The 24,642-nt window shown below is 37.4% G+C and overlaps 1 protein-coding gene across 15 annotated transcripts in view; it reads left to right on the forward strand.

The window, feature by feature from the left end:
* The window catches only part of TENM3 (teneurin transmembrane protein 3), a 1,046,942-nt gene that overhangs the window by 593,132 nt on the left and 429,168 nt on the right, over positions 1–24,642 (forward strand). For 10 of the 15 annotated variants that reach the window (XM_008000348.3, XM_073017739.1, XM_073017738.1 and 7 more), the window contains one exon: positions 6,353–6,631. The exons of 4 other annotated variants lie outside the window; for them this stretch is intronic. In XM_008000348.3, coding sequence (XP_007998539.3) covers positions 6,353–6,631 — 279 coding nt within the window. The remainder of the gene's footprint in view (positions 1–6,352; positions 6,632–24,642) is intronic. One more of the 15 variants, XM_073017749.1, reaches the window with a different exon arrangement.

The following is a 24,642-nucleotide window of genomic DNA, read 5'->3' on the forward strand; positions in this document are numbered from 1 at the left end:
ACTGAAAGCTGCATTTGTGATGATTGCTGAGGGGATATCCTGCAGTGGCTTCCATTAGACTGGTGTTCTGAGTAATCAGTTAGATGATGAGTGTGCTGTCCGGTGGGCATTTTCAGCGTCCTCTGGAAATTCATGGGTGTCAGTATGTGGTTTTGGGTATTAACAACACATTAATAGATAAATCAAGTAAGTAGTTTAAATGGGGTAGGAACCTTAAGGTATTTAGTGGAACTTGAAGTTAATTTCTTAAACCAGTTTTTTGTAGGGCCTTATGAATAAAGATTTGTACCCTCACTGAAATTTCTATTGCATGTTCAAGAATGAGTATTTTCTTCAAATGGTGACACATTTAATATAAAAGGTTAAGGAGTTTGGAGTGTCCCATAAAATATGCATTTGGAAATAAAATCACATATACTTCTTTTGTTGTGGAATCGTCTTACCATTTTGCAAATACAGCAAAAGAGAGAATTCTGGATGACATGGTGGTGCCGCTGATTCAACAAGCACCTAATAAGAAATGCTCTCCCAATTTGTAGTTTTATGTTCTGCTTGACTGATGAAGGAAAGTCACTCCATGCCTGAGAATAAATAGTTCCATTCAAGCTCACAACAACCAAGGAAAATAATTAAAGACAGCTGCAGATTGTTTTATTTATGTGCATTAAATTTATATTTATTCATCCATTTTTTCCCATATTCAATTTTGGGGTTACTGTAGGAGAAATGAATGGTTATTCTCTTTTAAAACAATCCATATATGATAAAGAAAAGGGAAGGATTGAAATGGAGGGGAAAACGCTCCCTTGTATCTCATGAAGTTTCATTTCTTTACAATAAACAAGGAAGGATTTTTAAAACTGAGCTTCCCCTAGAAGAGGCAATAAATTAAATTTCTAATTATTGAATAGAAGCTATTAAACAGCAAATCAAGAAAATATATTTGTTTTTTAGAAAGATGATAGGCTTTAATTTTTTCTTTATTATGTTTTTAAATAATTGAAGTAATTATCATGAAAAGTAAAAATTCAAAACTATAAAATAGAAAATTACTAATTTCCTTCATTTACCACCCTTTCTAAATGATCCATTATAATAGTTATATATCTCCTTCCTCGCCCTTATTCAGACTCAATATAACCTGTGGGTCCTCTTCCTTAATTTCCAAAAGTAGGATTATACTTGATACACAATTCTACAACTTGCATTTTTTTTTTTTTTTTCTTAAAATACACAGATGAGCTTCCGTGCAGATCCGAAGACACGGGTCCAGCTCATTCTTCATGCTAACCGCAGTGTTCCATAGCATGGGCATGCAACTTTTCCAGCCATTCTCTTTCTGGCAAACATTTGGGTTATTTAAAATTTTGCAACAATGCTGTAGTAAACAACTTGTTTAAATAAATATTCTGTATATTTAAGATGAGGTGATTTTATTTCTATGGGATGTAACTCCAAAGGTAGATTTTCTATGCTAAATAATATTTCTGATTTTAATAGAAAATTATTTTACATGGAATAAAAGCAGAGTAATAGAAGGCAAAGAAAAAATGATAGAATAAAATAATAATAAATTTGCATAGCAGACTCCCAGAATCAGCTGCTTTTCAGGGGAACAGTGATTCTTGTTTGCCCTCTAACTTCCAGTACCAATGACTTATATTATAAGCCCTCATTGCAAACTCCAAGTCCCACGTAAAGTGTGGTATAAAAGAGAAGCAATAGATGATAGCCAGTCTTCACGAGGATGTGCAGAGTTAAAACCCTCATACACTGCTAGTGGGAATACAGAACGGTCAAGTCGGTGTGAAAAACAGTCCGGCAGTTCCTCAAAAGGTGAAACACAGAGTTACCATATGCCTCAGCAGTTCCTCTGCTAGGGATATGCTCAAGAGAAATGAAGACATATGTACACATGAAAACTTGTACAGGAATGTTCCTAGAAGCATTCTCATGATAATAAAAAAAATAGAGATAACTCAGATGTCCATTAACTGATGAATGGATAAACGATGGTGTGTCCATACAGTGGAATATTATTCAGCCATAAAAAGGAATGGAGTACGGATGCATGCCATGACATGGAAGAGCTTTGAAAACATTATTCTAAGTGAAAGAAGTCAGTCACACAAGACCACATACTGTGGATCTTCCTTATTTGAAATGTCCAGGATGGGAAGTAGATGAGTGGTTGCCTAGGGCTGGGGGTGGGAGGGTGAGGGGAAAATAGAAGGTAGCTGATAATTGGTATGAGGTGTCTTTTTGGGGTAACAAAAATGTTCTACACTTGACTGTGCTCATAGTTGCAGAAGTCTGTGAATATACTGAAAACCCTCGAAGTGTACACTTTAAGTGGGTGCATTTTGGGGTGTGTGAGTTTTGTTTCAATAAAACTGTTTATTTTTTAGAGGAGCAAACAAGCAAGAGACCGAGAGAGAAGGAGAGAAAGTCAAATCTAGACACTAGAGAAATCCAGACATTAGTGAGGAGAGAATGCCCTCCCCGTGGGGTGCTTTCATCATCCTGTGTGCCTCCAAGACTAGTCCCTCAGGTAGAATCTTCTTCTCATCCAAGAGATAGTAGATGTGTTGACCATTGGTGAACATCACTCTGATTGCGGCTTTGAAAAATCCCTCACTGCTCCGACTAGGTTATAGACACTGTGAAAAAAAGAACGAATAGCTAACCCATTTTCCCAATCCCCTTCGTTTATTAAAGGGGGGGCTGTGCCATGTGCCAACCTCATTTGAAGTGTCTGTCCTTATACCATCCTTTCTATTTTGTCAAATACCCTCACTCGTTTTTAAAAATCTCAACCTAAGAAAAAATGATGCAACCCACCTAGGTTGTGTTTATTCAGTTTTCCTTCTCTAGATTTTCACATTTATGCCGTGCCATAAAACAAAAATGCCTAATATAATCCAAGCTAACCTTGCCTTTTAATCACAGTGAATTCCATCCTCAGGTATACTTTGTTCTTGCTACAATTTATTGTTTTGGTCCTGTTTCAAATTGTAATGGAAAACTCTTGTTGGCTGTGCTGATCAAGGTTCCCAAAATTCAACGTGCAGGAGATAGATACTTATTTTGCCAGTTTTGGCCAAGCAGAATTAATATAAAGACTGTAAAACGTAAAGAAAGAAATTTAACTAATGTTAGAGCTACTGCAAAGAACATGGCTTTTCCAATCTCAGGAAAACATGGAAAATGGGAATAAAGTATTGTTCCTTGAAGCCAAAGCTGACTTTGTGCAGGATTGTCCAGTGTTCAGCCTGATCCCAGGGGCATCTCAGCCGCCTTGTCCTGCCTCTTCCCACTTCTCTGCCCTGCCATAAAACCCTCCCCACTACAAGCGCAGCCCAGCCCAGCCCAGCCCTCCTGCCCTCCTCCACACCCCTTCTCCCAGTCAGGGAGCTCTCTTCTCTCCATCTTCCCTGCACTGGTCAAAGCTGCAGATGTTTTCCATAAGCATAGCCTATCTTGCTAAACGCTGCTAGATTGCAAGAAATAATCGAATAGACTAATTTATTCTAGTTTAAGATGAGATCTTTCCAGGAGTGTTTGCATTAAAATAAGGGATCCTAAAAATAAAATTTCTTAACCATTGAGGAGAATTGACAACAAAAGAACATGAAGCCCTGAGGGAGGTCTGGAGTAGGGATATTTTTGAATAAAGGCAATTACTTAAGTAAAACTCAGCTTTGGTGGTGGTGTCCCTATTTGAAAATGAGTTGAAAATGGTCCTCTCCCTACTCTCAAGCTGTACACTTCTCTGTGATTATTAATTTTGTTTGTCAAGGTATTTATTTTTTAAGTGATTTTTTTCATTTAGCCCTTTTTTTGTGTGAGTCACATTGACATAAACCATCTCCTAAACCAAGTCAGGACAGCCCTGAAAGATGACAAAATACGGTGTAAAGTGACTTAAACAGTGCTAGTGAGTGGCTTCAACCTGGGTCCATCTGAGGCCAAGTTTAGTTTTCTTTCCTGGGGGATACTAAAACAAATGTTGTAATTCAGTAAGGAACTCTAACAGGGAGTCCTGCTGTGGTGCTTGCGTTGTAGCTTCGTTTCAGAAGCAGCCCTGGAGAATTTTGAAGCGTTGAAAGACGTTGACTTCAGAGGGTCAGGTGTTTATGGAGTTGGGGATATATGTAGCAATTCATAGGGATGATGTGTTTTTAGTTGCAAAGTGAACTGGTCTGCATACCTGGGTAACAAATAAAGATTCCTGTTTTCTGCTTCCTTCACCTTATAGATTTTTTGCATCAAGACGGCAATAGTGTGAAAAGTCAGTCACTTGGAAATTGTTTCAAGCCACGTTGTAGAGATTAGAAAGGGAGTTGTTACTGTCCTTTTATTGCTCTTTCCATTTCTGAATGTGGGCACCCGTCAAAATAGAGGCAAAAAGCAAAGGATCTTACTTATTTTTCCCTGTTTAAAAATTATTTTGCATCCTTATTTTGAAAAATCAGCATGTTTGATGGCAGTATCTAGATGTTTTAGGGTCCTCCCCATATGTTACAAGTGACATGTAAGTAGCAATGGGTAAGCTTTTCCACGCAACTGCATTAGCTGCTCATGTGGACACTGACCTTGTTCAGGTTTACTTGCATAAGTACAATCTGCAGTCATGATTTTAACATCCTGCCGATACTGTCTCTCATCTCAGCGAGCTGGCCCACTTTCTCACTGTTCAACGCGCAGGCCCTTTTTCCTTGTTTTCTCTTCTTTTACTTCTTCTTTTGACATACTTTTTGGTTCAGATACTTGTTCACATCTCTGTGATAAGCACACTTTGATTTGCAGCTAATTGTAGCCACTGATTTTCATTGTGTATGAGCATCATTGTCAGAATCCATTTGGAAGTCTGACCGAGATAAAGCTGATTCCAACTTCTGATATGACCACAGCAATAAAGCAATTAACCACACTAGTTACAATATGTGGCGGCCTGGAGGGTGCTAATATCTTTACAACCCAATATTTACTACATTGTCCATTAGGTTTGATTTATTTCTGAGAAGATTCCACGTGTTATCATTTTATCACAAATAATTTATAATACCCTCTTTCAAAAAATATAATGTATGTTTCTCATGTCAGCCTGTTAGCATTAAAATGTTCACAGATTTAAGAGGTAGAAGTAGGGAAATCAAAACTGTGAGTAATATAAATGTTTAATATTCTTAAAAGGTTTGGTTATGAGATAGTAACATTTAAATCAGTCTTTGTATGTTATTATTTACCTATATTTTGATTCTGATTGGCGCCTAAATCTCACACTCTACCATGTCAACCAGAGACAAGAAATAGAAAAGCTTTAAGTATGCAGGACAAGCAAACATTTTTCTCACTCTTCTCATCCATAGTAGTATAAGACATGTGAAATTTCCAGAATAAATACAGGATTGGAAAAGTCATTCATAACAGCAGTCATTTGAAAGTGTCACCTAATTTAAACACTTTTGCTTTAAGTTATTGCAGTGTCATGAGTTTTATTATGCTCAATTTATTAGTAAAGGCCTGCAGAGTTCACAGCCATTTATTTTTCAGGGAACTTGATTTTATCATTAATTTTTAAATACGTAATACTCCCACTTTATTTTTAGAGTGCACTTTATTTGCAAAGATTGGTTTACTCTGATCAATACAGATGTTTTCAGGTGTGTAGTAAAGCAGAAAGCCTAGAAAGTCAAAAATGTACAAAATATGCAGCAATTTTTTTAGACTTTATACTCCAAAATTTAATGTGTATAGACAGGCCCCCCACACACACATACATATATACATACATACATACATACATACATACAAAATACTATGTGTTACATTGATTGCTAAGTCAAGGTTGGAAAATAGAAGAAGAATGACCAAGCTCCTGTTTCTATTGTTTGAGTAACTTTTTCTTGAGGGGAAACTTTTCTCTTCCAAAGGAGTGACATCTGGGTGGGAAAATTTTATTGTTTGGGACTCGAGCCAGGACACGGAAAATAATTCGGACAATTTCTATTGCCTCACAAGTCTACTAAACAAAATTCTGTCAGTGCAATAATCCTTTCTCTGGGTTGAGTTCCCATGGTTGGGGCCACTTTACTTGCCCATCTCTCTGGAGGTACTTATGGGCTTAAAAAGTTGACAAAGGAGCTCTAAGTTGGGGCCCCGCCCTCCTCCCATAATTGCACCCACTTGATCCCATGCCATGTGACGCTACTGTAAATGCCTGGTGCTGATCCCTGAAAAGCCTAAATGTTTGAGTGTTTATTTCTGAAAGACATTCTTAAAAAAAAAGAAAAGAAACTAACACTGAACATATACTCACTAGCTGTTATCTCTTTTTCCCCCTAATTAGGACAGAATTTTACCCTAAGGCAGTTAGGAGTTTGTGAACCAGCAACTCGAAGAGGACTGGCATTTTGTGCGGAAATGGGGCTTCCCCACAGAGGTTACTCTATCAGTGCAGGGTCAGATGCTGATACTGAAAATGAAGCAGTGATGTCCCCAGAGCATGCCATGAGACTTTGGGGCAGGGGGGTCAAATCAGGCCGCAGCTCCTGCCTGTCAAGTCGGTCCAACTCAGCCCTCACCCTGACAGATACGGAGCACGAAAACAAGTCGGACAGTGAGAATGGTAAGTTTCCTTTTTTGCTTTATAATGTTGGCATTCAGTGCTTCTCTCTGTTTTGGTTGACTCCGGGGGGAGGGGGGATGTTTTTCTTTCTCTCCTCCTTCCTCCCATCCTTTTTTCTCTCTCTTTCTTGTCCATTTCTTTTTGTTTTAATGTAGTAGAACTCAAGAAATGTCCTTTAATAATGCATTTTTTCCTGGAAAACAAAATCAATATTTGACATCAGATTGTTAAATTAGGCAAGCAGCCTATGATGTTTTGGCTACAGTTTTGAAAACTGTTTACTCATCTGCAGAAAAAAAAAATAGCTTTGACTTCTCTTGGACCATGTCACCTGTTGTCTTCTGTGGATTGGCAAAGCACGTGTTGATAAAGTTTACCGCAGAGCCGTCTTGCAGTCAAAGATGTCTTTGTAGATTGTTCTTGAAGATATCTCAAAGAAGTTGCAGAATCAGAATGGATGAGTGAGCATGCAGAATAGTTTATTAACCGGGCTCTAGTGATCGAAGAACACATTTGATCATGCTTTAAACTTACTAGTTGATGACAGCAATTGAAATCTTGGTAAAGAGGGGGAGTGTGGCCTTTGATGTTCTTTGGGGACTGGATTACTATGCAATTAAATCCACACACAAAAATTGGATTTTAGGATATCCAAATAGCAGCTTTTTGTCTGTCGTAAGAAAAAAATGTCTTTATAAATTATTGGGACTTTTTTCCTATTGCCAATGCAGGATAATTTATAAAAAGTTAATTTATATGCAATAATAAATTTTAAAGAAAACTTAATTTTTAGTCAGTGCTGCTTCTAGGAAGAATTGGGCATCAGCAGCCATGCACCAGACAAAAAAATTCTCCTTCAGCTTTTAATATTAACAGTGCACTAGCTATTTCAGTCTAGTTATTAATGCTGTGCATATCCTATGCCTCAAAAAGCAAAGAGAAAATTAAAATGGAAGAACTGCATGACATTTGAAAAGAAAAATGGTTGTTTTATCAATGATATTTCAGTTTTATTATTTATTGGGTGACTTTGTCAGCTTTGCTTTGGAATAGAAAAGTGGATCTATTGTTAGCTTTCAGTTTCAGCTAAGTCACAGTGTGAAGTAGCACCTAATGCTTATTAGTTATTTTCTTTCTATTCATGAAAAAAGGTCTAATTTAAACCAATGCAATCAATTTTTTATCTTATGTAGAATATCTTAGTGCATTAAACCAAAGTCAAGATCAAATAACAACTATCTACTCAATGTCTTCATTTTGGAAGTTTCCGTTCTTGGTGGAGGCTGGCTTTATTCCAACTCAAAAGAAGAAACAAGGACAGTTATTTTGACAAAATGAGCCTTAGAATCAGGATGCCAACATTTTGCTCAGCTAATCCATTCACCTCAGTAAATCCTGTGTTTATATCCATTTTCACAGTGGATTCAGAAGGCACTAACCTTAAATACGTATGGTTTGGAATCAATATTGCTTCCTGTCCAGCTGTACTTCACATAACACTCCTTGAGCAATGGGAGGTACAATGGTCATATTCAAAGGTAGCACCCAGCATTTAATTTTCTTAAAATACACAATAAAATCTGTGATGTTTTAGAAGACTAGAACGCAGCAGGATAATGTGATCAGTTCAGATTATCTGAATCATGGATCATCCATATCCATAGCTATTAACTGTGTTTTAACATTGGGTCAGTTTGCCCTTTCCACCCAAAACTTCTATGGCATCTCTTCCTTTCTCTCTAATGACAAAGGTATCTTGTTGTGGTATCTGTATTGGTAAAATATAAATTAATTTTATTATGTTTCAAATTATACGTCTGCTAAAAGGATCTCATGGTGAATTACCAAACACATATAATTTTTTTTCTTTTCAGAAAATATAAACTTTGTAACCTTTAGTTAACAATTTATAATATCCAAATGTTAGGGAGAAGGGAAGGAAGACTTGTGAGTTTCTTATACCACTGCCCTCACCATTTGCATGGATTAATATTAACTAGAGGGGGAATTGTTTCGCCAAGAATCTTCTAGACCTTGTTCTTAGAGTGATGTAAAGGCAAGAAAAGTTGCACTCTTTAATTTCTCCAAGTAGTGGCTAGGAAGCAGAATGAAGAGAGACAGGGAGAGTGTCAAGGGCCTTGCCTTGAAATTCAGAACATTTGGCAGCATTTGTTGAGAGTAAACAGGTCAGCCAAGTTCAGAGTATAAAGTGTCAAAAGCAATGTTTGTTGAGTTGGGCAACATGATGACTTAAACTTGTGTTTACTCTTTTTCCAAAGGTTTGGTTGTGGTTGTAATTTTAAACAACGTTTTGATGGTCTAAGAATTCCCAATGAGAGCAGTTTAAAGAAAGAAACAAAAGAGGAAATAAAATAGATCATGTTGTCTTAATGAATACTGGCTATTGCATATATTTAAAACATATGTCCATAGGAACTTTTCAGATTAATTTATTTGTTCTGAAATTTTGGTGATTGCTTAGAAGGAACAAGATTTCATTTAATGTAATTAATTACATTAAGATATGGGGAAGCATAATTTTCTGAAGTATTTAGCAGACCTTATAATTTTGAATTGTGGAATTAAACAATAGTATTGAGGATTTTTTTCCTGATATTAAAAAATTATGTGTCTTTCCCTTAAGCTGGGTTATAGTAAGAAGTGAAATTTGCACGTCATACATAGGTTCTTCTAACACCTTTATAAACAGTCGTCTCAAAACTAACTCACATTTTTACCTATTAATTCCTACTTTTACTCAAGTAATTCTAATATAAAGTTACAAAAATAATTCAATTCTACTATCTTCAGGCATTTTTAATTGCTCTAACTTAAAAAGCTATTGATTTTCTGGCTATATTTTCCTTTGACTCGTCAATTCTTTTCATTGTCTCTTTTATTCATTTTTATACTAGCTTGAGATGTGTTCTTGGAAGTTCTATTATATCACTAAAGGTTGAAAAGAGAAGGAGATGGGTGAAATAACTCACCAAAAGGAAACTAATTTAAGAACCAGATGCTGATGTGTTTTCATCTGGTTTAACATGAGAGCTTTCCTTGACTGTTTTCTTCATTTGAAATAACTATGAATGAGGCTGTTTTTCCTAGAAAAAAAAAGTTATTCAACATTGTAAAATTATGCAAGCAGAGTGCCTGATGTTCTAGCTACAACTTCAAAGAAGAATTTAGTCACTAAAAGGGATTAGATTCCATTTATTTATTGATAAAGAGGCCAACAGTTCAAGTTAAGAAGGCGCTAGAACTGCTGTGAGGCTAATGAAATTTTGATGGCCTGAGCATCCCCCAAGAGTAAGAGAACATTCGGACCGTGTCACACAGTTCTCTGTTAGCTGAGATTCAAAACAAGTGATAAGGTTTATTCTTTGGCAAAACTAACTTTTCACCAGCCATGGGGATCTTACGTTAAAAAGAATTTTGATAAAAAAATTTTTTTACAGTATGTTGAGTTTCCTATGTAATTCCAAATATCAATCTTGTTCCAAATGAAGGATATGGGAGAAGCCCTTTCTTGGCACCCATTGATTGTTGTGGTGTCATTGTTGTAGTGGACTCTGCCACGCACCAGGGCAAGTTCTGGAGGGACAGTGATTTGGGATCACCTACTAACAGCAGTTTGAGTAAAAACGGTTGGAAGGTTATCAAATCAGTGTGATGGGTTACCCAGTCAAAGGTAGAATTCTCAGTGTGCTCTGGATTATTTTGTCGGCACGGGGGACTACAGGTGCGCGCCACCATGCCTGGCTAATTTTTGTATTTTCAGTAGAGACAGGGTTTCACCATGTTGTCCAGGATGGTCTCAATCTCTTGATCTCGTGATCCGCCCACCTCTGCCTCCCAAAGTGCTGGGATTACAGGCATGAGCCACCGCACCCGGTGGTGTTAAAATACCCCTGACTGAAACCCCACCACCCAGCTTTGCAAGCGCTGTAATCTGACCTCAGTTCCAAATACCTATCTATTTAAATGTCAGGAACAAAGGTCTTTTTCTTTTTCTTTTTTTCCCCAAAACATCAGTCTTTAAGCTTTAAAAATGTTTCCTTGGAGAGTAACTCAGAGTGTCAAGAGATGTGCAGAAAATCCAAAGAAGGGTAGGGTTGCTCCTGGTATCAAGGAAATAACCAGAAGTCATCAGGACAGTGAAGATATTTAGCAAAGAAATGTAAGTGGGAAAACATGTAATAAAGTTAGTTTTGTGATTAAGTAAATAAATAAAATGTTTGTGTGTGTATCGCTTCCCAGAAGCAGCCGGGCATCTATTGTCCTTTGTCATCCAGCCAGTGTGGTGTTGTCACAGGTGCCTGGATTCAGGAGGGTTCACATTCATTCATTCATCCCTTGCGAGGGTTACCCCCTGAATCACCTAGAGCGGGAGCTGTCAACTCTTGCAGGCCTTGTCTGCTCCTTCAGCTGCGTGCTGAGTTCCGGAGGGGCCGAGCTCTCCTGTTGGAGTCTAGTTCCTTCTTCCGCCGCCTCAGCCTGTTAGCCCCCTTGGAGAAAGATGACCTTTGATGTAAGGCAGGCCAGCAGGCGTTGGCGCTGCTTTTCCACCTCCTGGTCACTCAGGACCCCCAGAGCCTCCATTGAGGACGGTCTTTGCGCATGTGATGCCCGGAGGGGGGACTCCTGGTTTCGTATGGGCACTACCACCTCCCAGCTTTGAGACCTTGGGCAAGTTGCTCACCCTTCCGTGCCGCGGTTTCCACGTTGTAAAATAGGGATAACAGTAAACAGGGTATAGTCCTGTGAGGTCGGGGCTGTTCTGAGAATTAAATGAGCTCAGGTATGCCTGGCGCTTACAACAGTGCCTGACATCTGATGAGTTCTGAGTAAGTGTGTGCCCTTGTTATTATTTGTAAAAGGTGGAAAATTGTATCTGTTTTATGTGGCTATGAAGATTAAGTTAAATAATATCAAGTGCCTACCTACCTATTGTGACTATCTACCACAATAGATATCCCCTCCTCCTCTCCCCCACTCCTCCTTTCTCACCCCCTCACCTCACCCCAGGGCTGCATTCATCAAGCGTTCCGGCAAGATGGAGGAGAACTAACGGTGTCTTCCAGAAAGGGCAGTGATCATTGGCGCAGTCTGGAATTTCTGTCGCCATTTATTGACTCTCTTATTTTCTCCAAAACCCCACATCCTTTTTAATTTACTGTAATTAAATGAATGTACATTGAATGGTGCTGATAATTAGTCTGATGGCTGTAGACTTCAAAGATTTTAGCATGCTCCTTCCCCTCCTGGCCAAAGAAAATGTCAAAAGTAGTGTTTCCCTCAAAGGCATGTTACTTAGACAGCTGGTCAATTAAAAGGCAATTTAACTGATGCTCCTCAGTTCACACAACAAAATAAATCCTTCCAAGAAGACTTCATTTCTCACCTAAGTTTGAGCAGTGTACCTGCTGTAGGACCCCACTAATGCCACATTAATTGGGCATGATACTGAAGTATTATGGACTAATTTGGCTAATGAAAAAGGGTATAACATTAAAGTACAGTCTTTTTAAATGTAATAGATACTTGCTTTGCACAGCTGAAACACTTTTCAAGGAACCAATTTTACTTGTCCTTTGAAATAGTATTTTAAAAGTCTACTTTCTGTATGGAAAGATAAAGTCTAAAAGTTGCATTATTGTATTCTAATAGGAAAAAAGTGTACCCCTTAAACCAGTTTGATAAATGACTGTAGTGATAGCGTTTCCATCAGTCTCTGAAGAGAGAACTTCAGCTATTTTGCAATCCAGATTTCCATGTCAGGCGGAATTCTGTTCTCTGGAAAGGAGGACAGTGCCATTTCTTCTCTTCCTGAGCAACTGCAGATAGGTGAGAGAGTGAGGAAATAGACGGACTTGTAGCACTTCCAGGGCTAATGAAATTCTAGGAGAGTTTGAGAGAAACAGCCACCTGTGTCATGTACTTGCGATCATTCTAGGACAACACAAATGGCATTATCTCTCGTGGCTGTTTGGAGGAAGGGATACTATCTTAGTTTTCTGAAGATGATTTGAAGAGAGGTGTACTTTTTCTCCTCACTAGCATAATTCCTTTCCTTCAACTTTATCCAGGAACCTTTTTTGAACTAACTTTGGACGTTGATTGAAAGACATAAAATGGAATTCTGTTGCTGTAAGAAACACATGGCATTTCAGTGTTATTCTAATTTTATGAGATTCTATTACACATACTAAACTGTAACTTGAATATGAATTTCACTGTGGGCCCTCTTCCGGCATGTAATGGTCAGTTCTGGCATGATCTCCTGTAATAAATTATATTTTATGTTTTATGTGCACTAGAATGTCAAAAATAGCAAAAGTAACATGTCGGTGGGCTTACTAAATCAGGCTCAGAATTAAAGTGCTGCTTTGCAAAATGCTGTCAAATAGTTCCTAATATATAAAAATAATTACATTGCCTTGATAGATATACATTTACAATTTCAATAGTGACTTGTCATTCTTTTAGCAAAAGCTTTCGTGTTTCATTTAAGGATGAAATAGATTGACTTCATGGGTATGTACAAATCACTTTTTAGTTTAATAAGTTATGATTTAGCTGGCCAGGCACGGTGGCTCACACCTGTAATCCCAGCACTTTGGGAGGCCAAGGCGGGTGAATCACATGGTCAGGAGTTCAAGACCAGCCTGGCCAACGTGGTGAAACCCCGTCTCTACCAAAAATACAAAAATTAGCCTGGCGTGGTGGCAGATGCCTGTAATCCCAGCTACTCAGGAGGCTGAGGCAGAGAATTGCTTGAACCCGGGAGGCGGAGGTTGCAGTGAGCCAAGATCACGCCACTGCATTGCAGCCTGGGCAACAGAGTGAGACTCCATCTCAAAAAAAAAAAAAAAAAAAAAAAAGTTACGATTTAAATAAGATTCTAAAAAATTTAGTATTATGAAACTAGAACTGAAACAACTATAAGGTTCACTACTGTTGTTATTACAGGCTTAAGTATTTATATACATTCATATTTTTCTGTTCTAAGAGGATTTCCAGAAAGCGTGGCAGCTTGCTACTCTTCACATGGAAATTGCCATTTCTATTAAACTGAATTTGAGTTCTAAGTGTTTTTGTTAAAGTATACAGAATATATGCCATCTCTGTTTCAATTCTAAATGTTCTTTTAGTTGTAGAGTTGAAATTAAAGTGAAGCATGCTATGAATGTATCAAAACTGATGATGTATGCTATTTTGATTTTTGAATGTGTTTTTGATATCCTTGAAAAATCACAGTGGTAGCAGTAAAATTGTTTTAATTAATGAATTGAATAGCAGTGAGTGCTGAATCAGGTTTATTGATCACTGAAATAGAAAAAATAAGTGTTAGAGCCATAGAACCTTAGTTTATTTGCCATTCTGTGGGCATTCAAGTGTTGGAAAATCAACTGGGTTTTTTTTTATTTTTTGGTGTTATTTAAAGAATATTCTTCTCAAGTCATAATAATTCTGTTTATTAACATTACATACACATACAATTTTATACATGATTATCTTGTACATTATTTACTGAATGGTTTGAATACTAACTTCACTATATTGAAATTTTCTTATATTTATCAGTTGACTTGAGATCGTTTTCCATAATAAATAGACTGTACACAAACTGAATGTGAAACCTATTTGAATGCATGTTAAAATGGATATAAATGCATATACACTTAAGAAAAGAGCAACTAAAAATGTCTGATGACTATTGGCTTGACTTTAGTCATATAGAACCTGAAAACTAAATAAAGTTCGAGTGTAACTTATTGAATAGATTTCTTGTTTACTATATCAACTAAGTCTTCATTCAACAAATAATAAATGCTGGATATGGTACCAGGTGCTGGAAAAACAAAAATGAGTAAGATGTATTCCCTGACATCCAGAAGCTCACAGGGTGGTTCGGCAAACTGGCAAGTAGGCATGTAATTAGGTTTTAATGTGGTTAGTGTTATTACACACAAATGCAGAGTCAGTGGCAGCCCTGAGCTGATTGTTGCCGACAGAGACTGGGGGCAGGAGAGGAGAGAATGTTTCATAAAGAAGGAAGGAAGCGGCATTGGACCAGAGGCTTAAAGGATGTGGAGAAATTCAAGATGTAGACAGAACAGCGAAGGAGCGTGTGTAACATCCCTGGGGAATGCTCCAAAAGCCACAAGGAGCTTGGTGCCTGGAACACATGAGGCTGCACAAAAGGAGCCCCAGAGCAGAGTCTTCAGGGTGATGCTAAGGGATTTGCATGTTTTCCTGCAGGTAATGGGGAGGCTCTGAGGGATTTTAATGCAGAGGAATAGTACCTGAAAGCAGTGTGGAATGTTAACTGTCTTTCCTCAATGAGGGCAACCTCCCCAGGGACAAGGCCCTGTTCCCTGTTGTACCTCTGAGCTCACCTCACCTACTACCTGAACCTGGAAATGAAGGTTTTGTTGAATGAGAAAACAATGGACTTAGAGGTCAAACTTGGAAGCAAATTGGCCAGTTAGGTAGTATTATAATTATCAAAGTGGGAAAATAGAAACGTTTAGATCAAAAACCAGAAAGGAAAGGGAGACCCATTTAAGCAGAATCAAGATTTGATGATTAATTGGGAGAAGAGAAACATTTAAAGAGACTCTCTTCCCCAACATGAGAGACTCGGTGAATGACAGTATAATCCAAGTTGAAGGTTAAAGTATTTTGTCTATGGTCAAGTTAGTAATTCACATGAGAACAGATTGTGTTTGAGGTGTCTGTGGGCCATCAAATTTCAGTAATTTATTAGTATATGTATACACACACACACGTATACACATATATATAAGAAATTCAATTAGCTTTCATGTAAAAATATTTACTCTGTGATCTATATTATTTGCAGTTAAAGCCGCAGGGCAGAATTAAACCTCTTTCTGAAAGCAAATAGATTGAGAAAAGAAGAGGAGTGAAGCTAGAATCCTAAGCTCACCAATATTTAACATAAGGGGATAGATGAAGCACCATTAAAAGAAACGAAGAAGGACCTTTTATAGAGGCCAAAAAAAACCAAAACCCCATAAGATGAATTGACAAAAGACAACAAAAGAGACATACTGTGATTGGCAGAGTCAAAACCTTCCAAAAGTTGCTGGGTACAGCAATACCCACGTCTGTAGTCCCCGCACCTAGGAGGGAGCCTGAGGTGAGAGGATGGCTTGAACCCAGAGGTTAGAGAGCGGCCTGGGAAACACAGTGAGACCCCATCTCAGAGAAAAACCTTCCAGCGAGAACAATGTATGTGTAGTGGGCGTGGAAGTCAAGTTGTGGTAGTTCAGAGTTGAACCAAAACCTTAAATGTGGCACCAGCAAGTGGAGATTATTCTCTCCGAAGCTCCACTAAGGAAGGAGAGAGCGAGGCTGGGGATCCAGGGATGGAGATACTTGTATATTGGAAGACATTTCAGCATCTTCTTAAGGAAAGGGACGGAGCAGCAGAACAAGGAAACGGTAGAGTAGAGGCGATTGAGGGAAAATGAAAAGCGTCTGGCCTCTGAGAATCAGGAGTGAAGGGGCCCTTGGAGTGTGAATGTGGGTCACTGCAAGTCCCTCAAAACTTTTATTTTTTAAGGTACTTTTCATCTCACAACTTTGTATACATAATTAATTTGGTGTTTGCTATAGAAAAGGTTTACTAAAGAAGATACGTTTCTGTCTAAGATTGATTGAAATCATAACCAATTTTACGTCAGTGTAGTATAAATTGATAATATTTGATGGAACTGACAGTCCATGTCATCAGAAGGTTTGAGAATGAAGCACATTCTTATCCAAAATTTATATTTTACTTAAAATAGTTCTATAAAACTGTCAAACTGGAGTGACACATCCAGATTCTAATGGAAAACAGTTATTAGCTTTGGAGCCAGAACTATAGCATTGCTCTCGGGACAGTCCAGGGACATAGGTAACTTCTGATTTCCTCTCCTTGATCCTTGATGTGTATATGTGATATTTGTATATATTCATATAGGGGTGTGTGTGTGTGTATATATATATGTGAATGTGTGTACATACTCATATATGTGTGTATGGATGTGTATATATTCATATATGTGTATATATATGAATATGTACATATATGTGTGTGTGTATAATCTTTGCCCTGAGGACTAAGTTAATAGCTAGGAAATAAGTTTCCACCTTAGTAACTGTCACATAGTTTTGCACTAACAATCTTCTTCTGCTTAAAAAGAAAATGCATGTTTATAAACATAAAGTTATATAATCAGATTCAAGTTTTTAATGAACACTCGAGACAATATCAAACATTATGTTAAAGAATATATATACAAAAGGGAAGCATAAAACCTAGTTACAAGTGATATATCCAAGAGAAATAGAAATAGGCCATTAAAAACCAGAGCGATAGTTATTGTTTGCATATTGCAAACTTGGAAAATTATGACTTTGTGAAAAAATTTCTCAGACTAAACTGGCTAATATAAAGTAATCAGTATGAAGTATGCTTGCCCTTCCAACTGGTTGATATAGGAGTGTTAACGTTCACAAAGAGAGAATTTAAAATTTTGACATACAGCAGATGAAAATTCCTAGGGGATTTGAAAGTACTTGAATGAAATGTCAGTTGCTGCAGAAAACAAGTACAAAATATTCTCTTGTAATGGACTGTGTCTCATTTATTGTGACTGGAGTACCATTGTATAGATGGCAGGGTACAAAATATGCCTATAGGTGAACCAAGTTATTTAAATGAAACCATTTAAAGAGTTTATGGTTTCACATAATCACTGGCATTTTTAAAGCATCTAATCATTATTTGTAATACACCATCTTAATAACCCAAGTAAAATGATGGGATATGACAGATGTGACAAAAGTGGAACTTTACATCAAATGAACTTAAGAATAAATCATTATGAGTGTTTAAATCAATGTCCTTAATGTTTCTATAATGTGATTTAGCATTTCCTGTTTATTGGGCAACACAAATAAGCAGGTGGATAATAAAAACTAGTTTCTCTTTTAGGATTTACACTTTTATCCTTAATCTGTGTGTGTGTATATTCTTTTAAAAATAAAAATTACAACTTCAGTTTTCACCTGTTTCCACATGCTATTAGATTTTTTTCTATAACATAGTACTTTTTTCATGCCATGGTTTATCATAATTTAACATATCTACTACTTTTGGACATCCAGGTTTGAACTTTTCGCTACTGTAAGTGATACTGCAATAATTATCCCAGTGGCTAAATCTTTGCCTCTAATTCTGTTATTACCTTAAGATAAATTTTTGGAAGTGGAATTTCAGAGCCAACAGGCTATACAACCTAAGGCTTTTGATACACCCTGTCAAAATGCCCTGCGAAAAAGTTTGTATCAATTTATACTCCCTACAGTGTACAAAAGTGTCTTTTCCCCCAGGGCACGGACAGGGAGTATTTCCATGCTTTAAATTTTTAACAATTTGACAGATGAAACAGTGTCTTACCTTTTTTGTAATTTGTATTCGTTTGATTAATGAGTTGAATATATTTTCACATGTATGTACCTTTTGGATTTCTTCTTTTGTGAATTACCAATTTTGCCTCTGTCTATTATTCTGTTTGGATGTATGAAGAAATGGGTCACCCAGAGTATAAGGAAAACTGAAGGCAGAGATGGATGTTGAGGACACCAGGACCGTGACTCTGCTTTTTCTCCCTGTGTACATGTGGCCTCAGTGAGACAGGTTTGGTTGCAGGACCTTTTGTGTATAAACATCTCCTTACAGGTGGGCCTTCTGCTCATAGACATAGGTGTAAGTTTCACAATAGTGAAGAGCAGGTGTAAATGAGCTGGGGCATAGCCCTAATGTGTGGCCCTAAAGTCTAGCTGGATGCCGCCTGTACACTGTTTACTACAGATTCTAGGTGCCGAGAAGGTCTGCACTTACTCCAGTTCAGAGTAGCAAGTTCATTTTCACAAAGTTTCTCTATCCTTATTGAATAAATTAAAAACGTAAAGCAGGTGGCAAATAGCACTGGGAGGTAAATCTCTTTTCATCAATCCATAGAGTGTTGGAAAAGATGCAGGAGATGTATAGGGATATAGATACAGTCCTATATCACTTAACCCATACGTTCAGAGAAATGCATCATTAGACAATTTTGTCATTGTGTGAACATTATAGAGTATCAATACACAAACATAGAGAATATAGCCCATTATGTATGTAGGCTGCATGGTACAGCCTGTTGTTCCTAGGCTACAAATCTGTACAGCCTGTTACTGTACAGAATACTACAGGCAATCATAACACAATGGTATTTGTGTATCTACACCTAGAAAAGACACAAGAAAAATATGGTAGTATAATCTTACGGGGTTACTGTCATTTATGTGGTTCATCATTGATCAAAACATTATTGTGTGGTGTGTGACTGTAGAGATATAGATACAAATATAGATGATTATGAACATGAAGTTTTTTTCTTATTAAGTTGCAAATCGTTTTTATATTATATGAATCTTATTAATCCTTAATCTGTTTGTAAATATTTAGATCTTAATATTCTGTAAATATTTTCCCGTTTGACTTTGTGTAAGGTATTTTTGATATAAAGGATTTTTTTTACAAACTTTAAAATATAATCGAATCAATAGCATTATTTACTTGTGGCCTCTTATGCTTAAAAATATTGATTTCACTCTAGAGCAAATACTAATTATATTTTTCCTTATTTATATGTATAAATATAATTATATTTTTCCTCATTTATATGTCTACATCCTTACTTAAGTATACTTACTATATATTATATATATAACATTTAATTCATCTGAATTTTGTAATGTAATAGTTGAAGTAGGAATTTAATTTTTTTTCACATTATCCACTTTTGTAAATGTCATTTAATTTAACTAGGGGATACTTCATATTGTCTAATAAATATATGCTAATCTACTTTATTTCAGCAATGAGACCAATAAAAACTTGTGCAGTCAAATCTTTGCAAAGAAGTGGGATAGGATTTGTGAAATATAATAGGTTTAAATACTAAATTCAGGTTTGATGATTTCTGATAGATTTAGAATGCTAACTAAAAATAAATATTTTCAGGAATACACAATTAGCCACTAGGAGTGTAATGTGTAACCTTTAGGCATTGTAAAAAAATGTAATGCGGAAAAGCAGACTTAAAGAAGCTTATGGAAGTTACAGTTGATGTCAGAAGCAGTTATCAAGATCTATCTTTCAGTAAAAATAAAGTGTTAATCCTGCAAAAAGTCAGGTTACGTAAGCACATAAGCATAATATTTAATCCCTATATTACCTGTTTTGAGAGTTCGTTTTAAGGAATAAAATACATCCTTTGCTGTCAAGCTGATAGGCTTGTAATATTGGGCTTTACAACAGGGAAGCAATTGGAAGACAAAACAACTAGATGAAATACATTGCTAAACTGCACGTTGAGAAGAGAAAAGCAATGAGGATTCAGAAAAGGAAAGACTACAGAATGTATAGATTGAGCAGGACTTCGAAAGCCGGTAAAATCTGTTTTAAGTGTAGCAGGAGAGCAGTGCATACTTAGAGTTGGAACTGCTCCAGGAAGTAGTGGAAGCAACAAGCGACAACAATGGTAGCATTGTAAGGAGGTCGCCCGATCTGGGGAGATCCTCTTGGGAAACCGTGGAAGTTAACATTGACAGTTAAGTGGAATCCACTTACGCAGAACTGTGAGCATTGTGCCAAGAGGTCTAAGACTGTCTCTGTGAGTAGTGTCTGGCCAGTCTAGGTCCTAGAGCAGAACTGAGACGCGATGAACAATGAATGGACTCTATCAGGGTGAGCTTGGAATGGATGAGTCAAGATCCATTATGAAATAAGAAGGTGTTACATCGTGCATAGACTAGAAGGAACAAGTTGTAGCAGTGTTGACAGGGCTCTGTAATGTGAGAGAAGAAGAGTACAAGGCTAAAAAAGACTCCAGGCTTTTGGGTGCAGAACCTGGAGAAATGTTCCTGTAATAGAGAAAGAAAAAAAGGAAAAGCCGTAGAAAGACAGTTAAAATAGACTGTCATCTGCACAATTACATAAAGTCGTAGTGCAGAAGAGTTGACATTGAAGTTTGTGAAATAGTATATAGTATATGAAAGTGTTATCAAAACTCAAAAATAAATGTGGATTTAAAGAAAAACAATGGTTTTAGAGAATAAGGTGGACAGTGAACAATAGCAGATCAAGTTCAGGATCAAAAGATGAAAGGATGGAAAAGTTATTTTTCCATCTTTCATAAGTCATTTCTTAGAACAGGTCATTCAGTGATCACTCGGTATCTAATAAAAATACTATAATATAGTAGCCTAGTTAACTTTCATATACCTGTACTCCAATACCTTAAGGTGCACTAATTTGCTACTAGAGTAAGACCCTAGCGATTGAAGAGCAGAGTCTGAGAATATTTTATCCCCATATGTTTTAGTTACTTCCTGCCAAATCTCAAAACAATCACAACATAAAATAGATTTTCTGTACTCTTGACTTTGTATTTATCTTCACCACAGCCACAATGAGGGTTTTGCAACTGATATGCTTTCCATGGGAACCTCCTGAGAACATGAAGATCGGAGGCAGGATGGTGCAAGGAAGGAGGCTGTAGGGTTATGATAGTAAACTGTATTCCCTTCCAACTGTGAGTCGCAATCCTGATTAAGATTTTCAACCAAGTTGATTGAGTTTTGTAGATGGCTTGTTAAAGACACAGCCGATGTCCTGGCCAGTGGGCTCTTTTATCCTGTAAAGACAGGCTAAGAATCCAGTAGTTTGTATTGTCGACCTTTGCATCTTCAGGGTTTCCATGTTAGTTCCTTAGTAACTAAGTTCCTTCCTTCATTTCTAACTAACTTCCTTAGTTGCTAATACCATTAGCAGATTGAGGGCTCTTACTCTTTTATCTCAAAATAGCAAAAGGTGAGTGCGGAGGATCTGAGGGGAGCATAGCCTATATAGTGTAGCCTTAAAATGTTGTCATAGTTTCACCTGTCTGTCCCCAAATTGATCTCTAAAAGGGATAAAAGCTGATGTAAAGGGATCTATTTGGAGGTGAGGGTTTGTTCTTTAAAGGGTAAGAACATTGCCCATGTATATATCCATGAGTGCTGGTTTCTTCCCCCAGATTGCAAGTGGTTTGTACGGCATGTGCAGCCCATCTATAGTTGACAGTTGTCAGGCAGGATTCCCTTTAGAAGTATCGGAGAGGAGACAGAGTGTCTGTTGACCCTTTCTATGGGATGCGTTTCTTCTCCTATTTCGATCGCATGGTTTCCCTCACAAAAATCCTCCTACTCCAACCAATGCTGGTTCTGCAATTCAAACATCGTTCCCTCATGAAACACTTTGTGTTCGCTCCAAAATCTTTTGACCTCTCCCACAGCAAATGTCATTACTATCCAGAAGCATTTGAAAACAGCCATTTGTAACAGTGACCTTACCAGTGATAATTGCTAAGGATTTTGGATGTGAATGTTGTGTTATTGTTCTTCAGAGAAACCAGTATATGAAAATCTAAATGGCAGAGAAGTTGATGGAGGCAGAGATAGGCATTTGGATTTTACTCAACATTTATTATGTTTAATCTCTTCAACTACCCTCTGAGATTAGTAGTATTATCCGTGTTTTGCAGAGGAAAGAAAACTAAGGCTTAGGAATAATCTAAATACCTTGCTAAGGTCACACAGATACTGAGTGACAAAGCCAGGAGTTGAAGCCACAGCCTAATTCTAAAACCTGCTGAGTAAAAGTCCTGGTCTTGGGTGGAATCTGTTGGCGTCCAGACAGTAGTAGAGTGTCGGTCCTCAGCTCACTTGCTTTGCAAAGAGAAGGAAAGAGCTTTTTCAACTGAAATATCCTCACTGTCTCCAGGAGCTTCTGCACAGCTGAATTTCTTTCCTACTTCTTAGTTTGAGATGTAATTCTGCTCTATTAAGAAAAGTTTCTGGCCAGGCGCAGTGGCTCATGCCTGTAATCCCAGCACTTTGGGAGGCTGAGACAGGCAGATCACCTGAGGTCAGGAGTTCGAGACCAGCTTGGTCAACATGGTGAAACCCCGTCTCTATTAAAAGCACAAAAAATTAGACGGGCGTGGTGGCAGGTGCCTGTAGTTTCATCTACTTGTGAGGCTGAGGCAGGAGAATTGCTTGAACCCGGGAGGCAGTTTCTGTGAGCCAAGATTGCACCACTGTACTCCAGCCTGTGTGATAGAGTGAAACTCTGTCTCAAAAAAAGGAAGGAAGGAAGGAAGGAAGGAAGGAAAGGAAGGAAAGGAAGGAAGGAAAGGAAGGAAGGAAGGAAGGAAGGAAGGAAGGAAGGAAGGAAGGAAGGAAGGAAGGAAGGAAAGAAAAAAGTTTCATAGGCACAGTGGTAAGAGCATTTGATGAGAAGATAAGAGATCTGGTTTCTTATTCTGGTTCTATCATTAATTCATTGTTTTACCTTACACAGCTCACCTGGTGTCACTGGGTTTGAGCTTCTTCAAATTGTGCCTTCTTATTAAATAATTTTAATGTGCATTGTTTTATCTTTAATTAAGATTACAAAGCTAATTTTGCAAAGGTTTTTCTTGAGGATTTATCTCAAGGGAGGAAAGTCATGTTGGGTGAGGATAGGTCTAACAAAGTGAAGATGCAAAGCATAAACATCCAGGAAACCACCTGAAGTGGTAAGAAAAGTTAGATTTATTTTTTGCATCCATCAAATGTAACCCAAGTTTCTGTTGCTTCTGTGTGTCTTTTGTAAGTATCATATCTATGACTAATAGAGCTTAAACTAATACAACATACACTCGCCTACAGAGCTTTTCTTTTCTTTTCTTTTCTATTGACTGGTAGTGGTAGTCAGGAAGATATTTTTTGGTGAATACCTTACCATATCTAGCAAGCAGGTCCTATATTTAATTGGTTGATACAAAAATAACTGACATTACCTGAATATTTTAATCAACCTTTTTAAAAGATGTCGGTTTTACCCAAAAAGAGACAATAACATTTCCCCTTTCTCTTTCGCATACTTTCCAAAGGGAACGATGTGGTGTGGTACTTACTGTTTTGCTTAACCATGGTCCTGATTTCTAAACATGAGTCATTCCTACCCCAGATTTTCCTGAGTATTATTATCTGTGTCTTTCTTGAGATACTACAGGCTCTTAAAACACAATCTGGAGCAGTTCAGTTCATTATTTCACTATGAGAATATTCATGTGGTTATCTGCTTGTTTCTAGGGGAAGTGATCTCTGCAAAACAATTCTGCTTTCTGTTGCTAAAGGATCTGCCAGATAATTGAATATCTTAATCCTAAGTCTGCTCTGGACCTTGAGAGACCTTAGTTTTATTTTCTGTAAGGAAGCCTAGAGAGATAAAACTGAACTAGGTATCAGGGTTTTTCTGTATTTGCCTGTGTTTGTGTTTAATTAAATTTTTTTTTCCTGCTTTTGTCCTAAGTTCTTACTATGAAGTGGAGACGTTTTGGTCTTCAATATCATGGCGCACTTCTTTTCACATTTGAGAAGCAAGACTGTTATTCTTCCTTTCTCAAAACTAATTAGACCAATATTCATTCCTTGATAAATAGTTCCTTTTAGCCCTAGTCATTTTCATTATTCACTGAGTTTTTCCCAGTTTATCATGACTCCTTTGTTTCTGAGGACATCAAAAATTCTCCTCCCCATCATGCACACATACACACACACACACACACACACACACACACACACACACACACACAGACTTCCTTATGTTTTAATGCACTGTTGATGTGTGTACCCAACATCTTTTTGCCTTTTTAATGGTAACACCCTATTTCTGTTCAAAGTTATTTTTAGTGTCTAAAATGTGTATCAATGCTGTGTTAAAAACCATGGTGTCTGCCCTCAAATATGTCTTCAATGGGTAAATCTGTTTTGTGACCCTTTTCTTCAATCTGACCTAAGCTTCACCATAATGTTTCTGAAACCACTGAAAATATCCACAACGTGTTACCTTTCTC

Source organism: Chlorocebus sabaeus, chromosome 7, assembly GCF_047675955.1.
Source record: "Chlorocebus sabaeus isolate Y175 chromosome 7, mChlSab1.0.hap1, whole genome shotgun sequence".
In the NCBI taxonomy this organism is placed as follows: domain Eukaryota; kingdom Metazoa; phylum Chordata; class Mammalia; order Primates; family Cercopithecidae; genus Chlorocebus; species Chlorocebus sabaeus.